Source organism: Drosophila erecta, unplaced genomic scaffold (assembly GCF_003286155.1).
Source record: "Drosophila erecta strain 14021-0224.00,06,07 unplaced genomic scaffold, DereRS2 tig00000021-arrow-pilon, whole genome shotgun sequence".
NCBI classification, from domain to species: domain Eukaryota; kingdom Metazoa; phylum Arthropoda; class Insecta; order Diptera; family Drosophilidae; genus Drosophila; species Drosophila erecta.
The window spans coordinates 2,007,223-2,015,281 of NW_020825198.1; the positions used below are offsets into that span (position 1 = coordinate 2,007,223).

An 8,059-nucleotide genomic window follows, 5' to 3' on the forward strand; every position below is an offset into this window, starting at 1 on the left:
TTGCTGCACTCCGGTTTCCCAGGTTTCCCGTAAAGGCTTCAGATACGGCTGATTATAGTACAATTATCTTTATCAAGATTATCAGCACGTTTTACGAACGAGAGGTGTTGAGCGGCTTCGACCGGGATCCGAAATCTAGTATCCGTCCGGTGGGCCAGGCAGTCGGTTGGTTCCCCAAGAAATCTGGTTAGACCAGGAATTCGCAATCGCAAAAAGATCTTTGTCTCTTTGGCGACTTAATTACGTGTGATAAAAGATTTATACGCCCGCGAGCTCTAGTAGCTTTATCAAATACTCGTTTGCTACTTTATCGCAATGAAGTGAGTCGTCTTCGTATTATTTTGCTTCCAGGACCGTAAAAAAATAAGCTAGCTGATGCGCAAACATTATAAATGGTTTGTCATTAGCGCCAACGAAAGCCCGTTCAAGAAATAATATATTTTTACGACCTTTATTCTTGAACCGACACCTATTTCTCGAGGAACCTCCTTGGGGCTTATTGTTTTACGACGCATGCCCATTTATCAATCAATCAATTCACCTCAAAAACAACATTTAATTGCTCCCCCAACAGCGACAATATAAAAACCGTGACGGTTTACCCCACAACATTGGAATTAACGACCCCAGCAAAGCCAGCGAATGGCAGTAACGATGATTACGATCCTCACCAGCACCGCGAACTCAAGAATCCCACTACGTAAGCATACTTTCTCCACTGTGCGCAGCCCAAGGAATCATTTTCTGGCCTGTTCTCCCCCAGCAACTTTCAGACCTTTGCCCACTTCCTGAAGGCCTCCGTGGGCACTGGAGTCCTGGCCATGCCCAGTGCCTTCGCACATGCGGGTTATGTGAACGGCACCATTCTCACGCTGATCATTGGCTCGCTGGCCCTGTACTGCCTGCACATTTTGGTGGGTTTGGCTTGGGTCACAACAACCACCTAATAAACTAATTAATTTTTGATTTCCAGATCAAATGCATGTACATCTTGTGCAAGCGGCAGCGGGTTCCCTACGTCAGCTTCTCGCAGGCCATGAATCTGGGACTCAAACAAGGTCCACCCTGGCTGCGATGCCTGGCACCCATTGCCGTGTAAGTGCAGTAACCCAGGGAAACAACTGCTATCTGCACACTCTTTTATTTATTGATTAACTTTCTTAGGGCTTTTAATGATTGAGCTATTGGGTAATTAAATTGTTATCTTGTTGTTTATCAATAGATTTTCACTACGATTTATTGTATCTCTATCTTTAATGACAAGTATAATGCAACCTAAAAAAGGGAGGCACATTCTAATAGTAATTGGTTTTCATAGAATATCAGTTATCAATAGCAGCTGAAGAGGCTTCTTTATTCAATTGCATGTTTGAGTTGCGGAAGCAATGTTTTGAGTACCTAATCTATATACAAGTATTGAAATGTACCTATTTCCACGTGGTTCTGTGACACACTTACTTGAAGTACAATATATTTTACTTAAGTTAAATACATCTTAATAAGTGTTATTCTTCCACGTGGTTCTAAGACACACTTCCTTGAAGTACAATATATTTTACTTAAGTGAAATGCATCTTATTAAATGCATCTCCCTCAGTCCCTTTGTAGATGGCTTCCTGGCCTTTTACCACTTCGGCATCTGCTGCGTCTATGTGGTTTTCATAGCGGAGAGCATAAAGCAGCTGGTGGATGAGTATCTGGTGGTCTGGGATGTGCGACTACACATGTGCATCATAATTGTGCCACTCATGCTGATCTATAGCATCAAGAATTTAAAGCTACTGGCGCCCTTTTCCAGTGCGGCGAATCTTCTGCTTCTTGTGGGTGAGTTTCTTTTCGAATTGGCTTTTCCTGCCACAAGGAAGATACCTAATTACCCTTTTACTTTCTAACTAGGTTTTTGCATCATTCTGTACTATATATTTGAGGAGCTACCTCCGCTGAGTGAACGAGATCCTTTTGTGTCCGCCGGAAAGTTGCCCACCTTCTTTGGCACAGTACTCTTTGCACTGGAAGCAGTGGGCGTGGTATGTCTCAACTTCTTTTGAGTTATCATAAGTAATGCAATTTAAGCAATTCCCTTGCTTAACAAGATTCTGGCAATCGAGGAGAATATGGCCACGCCAAAATCCTTTGTGGGCCCCTGTGGCATTTTGAACAGCGGCATGTCCATAGTGCTGGGCTTGTATATTCTGCTCGGCTTCTTTGGCTACTGGAAATACGGCGATGAGTCGGAGGGCAGTATTACACTGAATATTCCGCAGTCCGAAATGTGAGTTTCTAATGCTGTTTTTACGTTACCCACTTATTTTGAGACCCCTCTTCAGACCCGCGCAGGTGGTAAAGGTGTTCTTCGCCATCACTACCTGGATCTCATATGCCTTGCAGGGCTATGTGACTGCCCATATCCTGTGGGATAAATACCTGGCCAGGCGCTTCAAGGAAACCAGGAGGACGTTGTACGAACTGCTCTTCAGGTCCATAATTGTGCTGCTCACTTGTAGGCGACGGAAAATTCGAATAAAATGCACCCACTAATGAGTTTCTGACATACTTTCAGTTGCCTGCGCCGTTGCCATTCCGGATCTATCGGTCTTCCTGTCCCTGGTGGGCTCCTTTTGCCTGTCGATCCTGGGCCTCATCTTCCCCGTTCTACTCCAGATCTGCGTCCAGTACACCGAGGGCTATGGACCATTCCGGATAAAATTGATCATCAATCTGCTGCTTCTGGGCTTTAGCATCTTCGGCGGAGTTGTGGGCACCTATGTGAGCATTGTGGACATCATTGCGGTGTACAAGTAAACTGCGCACTCGATGTGGTTCAATAAACTCGGCATTAATTTACATTTGATGGTGTGGCAACATGATTTATAGCAATTGGCTGTAGACAATGTTGGTTTATGGCCTGCATAGCCAAACAAATGCCGAAATCATGCTGCCAAAGTAGACCAAATATTTTTAATTTTAATTAAAAGCTTAGCGTGACTTGGTGCGGGGCACATGGGTGGGGGGAAAGCGAAATGCAGCCGGGAAAGCTGGCCAGTTGCAACGAACTGTAATTAAATGCAACCGCAATTAACACAAAAGCGCCGCAGGTCAGCAAGCCAGACACAGAACTCCACAGCCTCCCCTTCCGCAATCCAGCTGCATTTTATTTACAATGTTTTGCTCACAGGTTACTGACAACGCTCTCCTGCATCCTGCATCCTGCGTCCTGTCCGCTGCCCTCCCCTCCACACCCCCTTATCCCCTTGACAGGACCTCTTTGGCTGTCTTCTGCCGGCATGAAGGCCACAGAGTGCCGGACTGAGCCGCAATGACCGCCGGCCCTAAGAAGCCAGAGAAAAGCCAAATGGACAAACGACTGGATGCCACAGCGAAGGCGGATCGAAGAGATCGCATTAAAATGTATTAAAGTCGGCTTTTAGTCCCAGCAGTAGCCATTATGGATAACTGCAAGATAATTGAGTACATTTCTGAATAATTCATGAGTTTGAACCTTCTGGCTGCTATTCTATATAGTTATGCTCATAATTAATTTTAAAATTGGAAACCTTTTCAAGCGACCCTCGCCTTTGTCTACAGCTTTCCGCTCGCCGTCCCTTGAATGTGTTGAAATGTCGTTTGCTTTGTACGTTTAATTACTCTTTTGACGGAAATAACACAACATTCGTGTATTTGAAATTGGCAACAAGGAACTGCAACAGTGGCCAAGAAAGGGAAACGGGGCGGGAAGAGGGGTGGGAAAATGCATTTGGCAATACCGGAAAAATGCGAGAAAAGCCGGCGCTTGGAGTGCGAGAAATTGAACAGCTTTCAAGTGAGCCAAAAAATTCGTAGCTTTTAAATTACGAGGGCTTAGGTCAAAATAAGAATCCGCTGCCCCACTTACATCTTCAATTTACTTTTTCCCTCATCAGCTTGCCTTAGATCCTTTTCCTTTGACGGGCCACATTAAATGACAAGTTCCAGTCCCGTGCTGCGCTTATTTATTTCTACGTTTTTATACAATTCCCCTCCAGTTGCAGGGCATTTTAATTATATTTGTGCAGGCAGGCAGGCAGCTTTTAGTGCTTCTGGTCAGTTGAATCCGGGGCTCTGAGCAATTGAATTACGCACAATTTCAGTTGGCAGCAGGTGCAGGTACATATGCCCCAGCCTTGAAGCCTTGAAGCCTTGGAGCCACGGAGCCTTGGAGCCTTGGAGCTAATATCGCTTTTCAGTCTAGTCCGAATGCGTAAAAGTTAATTAGGGAAAGTCATGAATAAATTGGCAATGAAAAACTTCATTTGCAGACCCTCTGGTCTCGTTTCTAATTAAACTGTGTACTCGTATCTTTTTGATGTTTTGCGTACCTACTTATTCTACAATCTTATTATTACTTTATTTGTTAATTCCTTTATGGCTTTTTACATTCATTATTGGCAATGATACCGCTTAATATGCTGCAGTTCATTTGTGAAACGCTTAAAGACTTACCATCGGATTATAAACCCAGGCATTTTATTTCCATTGTTTTATCTATGTGATTTAAATACTTCTAATTGCTCGTATTTTGTCAGTTGCACTTTGCTTCCGTTTTCCGCTTGACGGACAATCGCTGGCTTGCTATTTATTTCGGCCATAAAATCGTTTTATTGCCAACTAAATATTTGAGCAGGTAATGGATTCATGTACCATATGGTATATAGATCTTTAGCCTCTTTGGTAAGGGCATTGAATGCTGCACGAAGAGTTTGTCGGCGTGCCTGGAAATTATTAAAAAGTTTTTTTGGCCAACTTTTACTTTTAATACTTTGTATCTTCCGTATTCTCATACATTTTCGGCTGCCATGTTTGAGCTGAACTCACCCTTTCCTGCACAGCGTGTTGTTCTTATCCCTAGTTAATTTCCCGCACAATCTTGTGCCTTGTCAGCCACGTTTATTAGCCAGATTGGAGAGCAGCTAAGCCGGCTTATCGCACATACACCTCGGCACTCACGAGCCACGGAAGTTTTCCAGTGATTTCAGCTGCTTACTTGCGGCGCATTCCGCCCACAAACAAATGACTCATTTTTACTCATTCAACTAATTTCTGGGGCCCACGGAGGAGTCATCATCTGGCTGCCGGCAATTTGTAGCAGCTATCGCAACATCTCTATCTCCATGCATCCCCGAATCTTCAGCTTTGCGCTCTTACCGCTTCTGTGTGTGTTTACCGCAGCCAAATGATTTATTTTACGCTACGCTAAACACACACGTACCTAGAACAACAGGCTGCGATGGGACGGGCAGGATGCTGGGTGCACTGAGGAAAAATATGTAACTTATACAACTTTTGTTACCAAACTATTGTAACTTAGAACTAACGTAGATGTAATGTTTGCAGGGCAAACCTTTCGATGTGGATTCTTGACTCCTATTTACATCTTAGTTCTTTGCACACTTAGCTTTGTGTTTTTGATTAATTTTCTTCAGTGCAGCATTTTGGGAGGCCCCTTCGCTGTGGATTCGGGAAAGCTGCAGAACATTGGCAACAATAGCGACAAGCGACGCATTGTTACTGCGGCGGAGCTTTTCGGTTCGGTTTTCGCACTGAGGTTTTCCGTATTTATTTAAGCCCAAACATTTTGTACATTTCATGCAGCCCGACAGCAGGCAACCCGGGGGGTGGTAACAGCATTTGCTATGAATAAATAACGAACGAGTGAATGAAGGAATGGATGGATGAATGAATGGCTGGTTTGTGGAACGCTCGGATGGACGGGTGACGACAGAGCTAGCGACGCGTCTCAACTGTGGGCATGTGATTTATGTACCGAATGCATGGAACTATAATAACCTTGGTGGGGGAAAAGGGTTACACCGGTGGCCTTTCTCCAGGGATCCTGTTCATTGATTGTTGGCTAATACAACCTTGTACCTGCGAGACCCAACCTGCTCCACAATCTTGGCCCAACTTCGCACATTGGCAGCAAAAAAACGGCTGGTAAAAAGGGATCATTGTTATGTACGCCACATGTGCTCACAAATACAACACTTACTGGTGTTGAACACGCTGAAAAATTGCGCTCGCTCACAAGAAAATGAAGGGGTCATCAAAAACTGATACAAACACTGACTCAGATAGCTACATTTTTATTAAAGACTTCCCTTCTTCAGAAGTTATTACTTTGTGTGGTAAGCAATTAGTTGAATGCTTGAAAATAGGCAAAAATTGTTACTTTTAGTGTAGTTTTGTACAAACGACCAGCTGGGCCAGCGGAGTTTTTGCTTTTGGGGTTTTGGCCGCTGCAGGTGCGTTAAACATTTATGAGCAGGCAAGGCGCAGATTTTAATAGGTATAGAGGGTGCATGAATAACGTGAATGATAAGGGTGAACCGCAGAAATGATTATGAATGCGCCGTGTTATGCATAATTCATAAAGTTAAAGTGACCCCGCTGCGTATACGCAATAATCATACGCCATGTGGCACACGGCTTTATTGGGCACTTGAGCTTTGCTCCGCGAATGCCCAAGGCTGGCTTATATAAAGGATGCAAATCAATCATTGATTAGGTGAAGTCTGCAATGACCTTGGGCTTGGACTTAGCTCGGCCTCCTGGGTGGCATAATTTCTATATGCGCCCCCAAATTGTGTGTGCGCTTTCATTTCCTGCAACTAATTTGTGTGCGTTTGGCTGAATTAGTTTTTGGTCCCTGCACCGCCAAGTGCGCAACTGACAGCCACTGACAGTTATCATCTTCATCAGCCGACGAACAAACACCATCATGGGAGCATCCCATTCCATCCCATCCGAATTCATCTATACGTACACACTTACATATAGATATCCCGCTGACGATGAGCAACTGTCATGTCATGAGCTCGCTGAGCTCGCACTTGGCATGTCAATGCTCTGCTTCCTGGCCAGAACCCCTCCCCTTTCCTTCTCCGTCGCCCACAGCAGCCAACCTTCAACCTGACGTCCCCGATCCCCGCCTGCCTCCAGTGCCCCCCTCTTTGAGCCATAATTTATGCCGCATGTTTGCCATAACTCAATGGCTGCGCGACTGCGGCGAGCTGAGAATTTCATGGCAGGGAAGAAAAGAAGCAACTGAAATGCACCAGAAACAATATTTTCTAGGAAACTTCCAAGATGGCAAGCCAATAATGTTGGACTCCATCACTGGCTGGTGTTAAAAATTCATGTCTTTGGTTTCTACCTCTGCAATTAAAGGAATTGAAGTGCATATTTCACGCTACTATTTTGAGTGTTTTCTTACCAACTTTTCTCCCAGTGCCTCGGGACCTTCAACTGTGTATGTGCGCGGTTGATGAAGCCCAATCGATAAATGCGATTCTCGGGCTTGAGCTTTCCATCGCCCTCCGCATTCTGGGCTGCGTTTTTGTCGCCGATTGAGCGAACAATTGCTAGATGGCGGCCAAGATGAATTGCCTGCAATTGTGCGCATTGCTAACCATTTGTTAGCCAACAAGAACGGCGCGGAGATGGCAACTTTAGAGCCGGGCTTAGACGGCATTTCGCAGTTTCAGACCTACTTTTTTCGCAAGCTGCCTAGACAGTTTGCCTCGATGGCATTGGACAAATGGCAATGATAGAGCCATAGGCCCCTGCCCCGATACAAGTCCATTAATAATTATGGTTATGGCCATTTTTGGGCAGTGCAGATGTTAATGGCCCTTCGGTGCCTGGTGCAAATCGATTTCGGCCATTTGCCATTTTGCAATCTTTAGCCTTGTAATTTACCGAATGCGCTCGCGTTTTGGATCAACCGCTGGCCACTAATTAGCCAAAAAACAATGTCATACCATTTGGCATATGCCGAAATGGCCAAAAGCGCACAAAACTCTCCATATGCGCATATATATTTTATTGCCTTTAACCCAAAAACCGAGATAATTCCACCCTCTACATCTGTTATTCATTAGCGCCATTTGTGTCAGTGGGTTAAGCGGACTAATGGAAACTGTCGGTAAATTATACAAATCAAATCCAAATGTAGTGACAAAAAAGCTGGTCAAAGGGAAGCTTCAATTGGTAATTATGCGGTTAGCTGACTACTTGAAATACA

At 44.6% G+C, this 8,059-nt stretch overlaps 1 protein-coding gene across 1 annotated transcript; it reads left to right on the forward strand.

The window, feature by feature from the left end:
• Positions 1 to 137: 137 nt before the first annotated feature.
• On the forward strand, positions 138 to 2,845 carry LOC6546456 (proton-coupled amino acid transporter-like protein CG1139). Its single transcript, XM_001971200.3, has 9 exons — positions 138 to 320; positions 575 to 700; positions 764 to 914; positions 974 to 1,095; positions 1,598 to 1,824; positions 1,897 to 2,027; positions 2,094 to 2,272; positions 2,328 to 2,500; positions 2,561 to 2,845. The coding sequence occupies exons 1-9, from the start codon at positions 316 to 318 to the stop codon at positions 2,800 to 2,802; spliced, it is 1,356 nt and encodes a 451-aa protein (XP_001971236.1). The 5' UTR covers positions 138 to 315; the 3' UTR covers positions 2,803 to 2,845.
• The last annotated feature ends 5,214 nt before the right edge of the window (positions 2,846 to 8,059 follow it).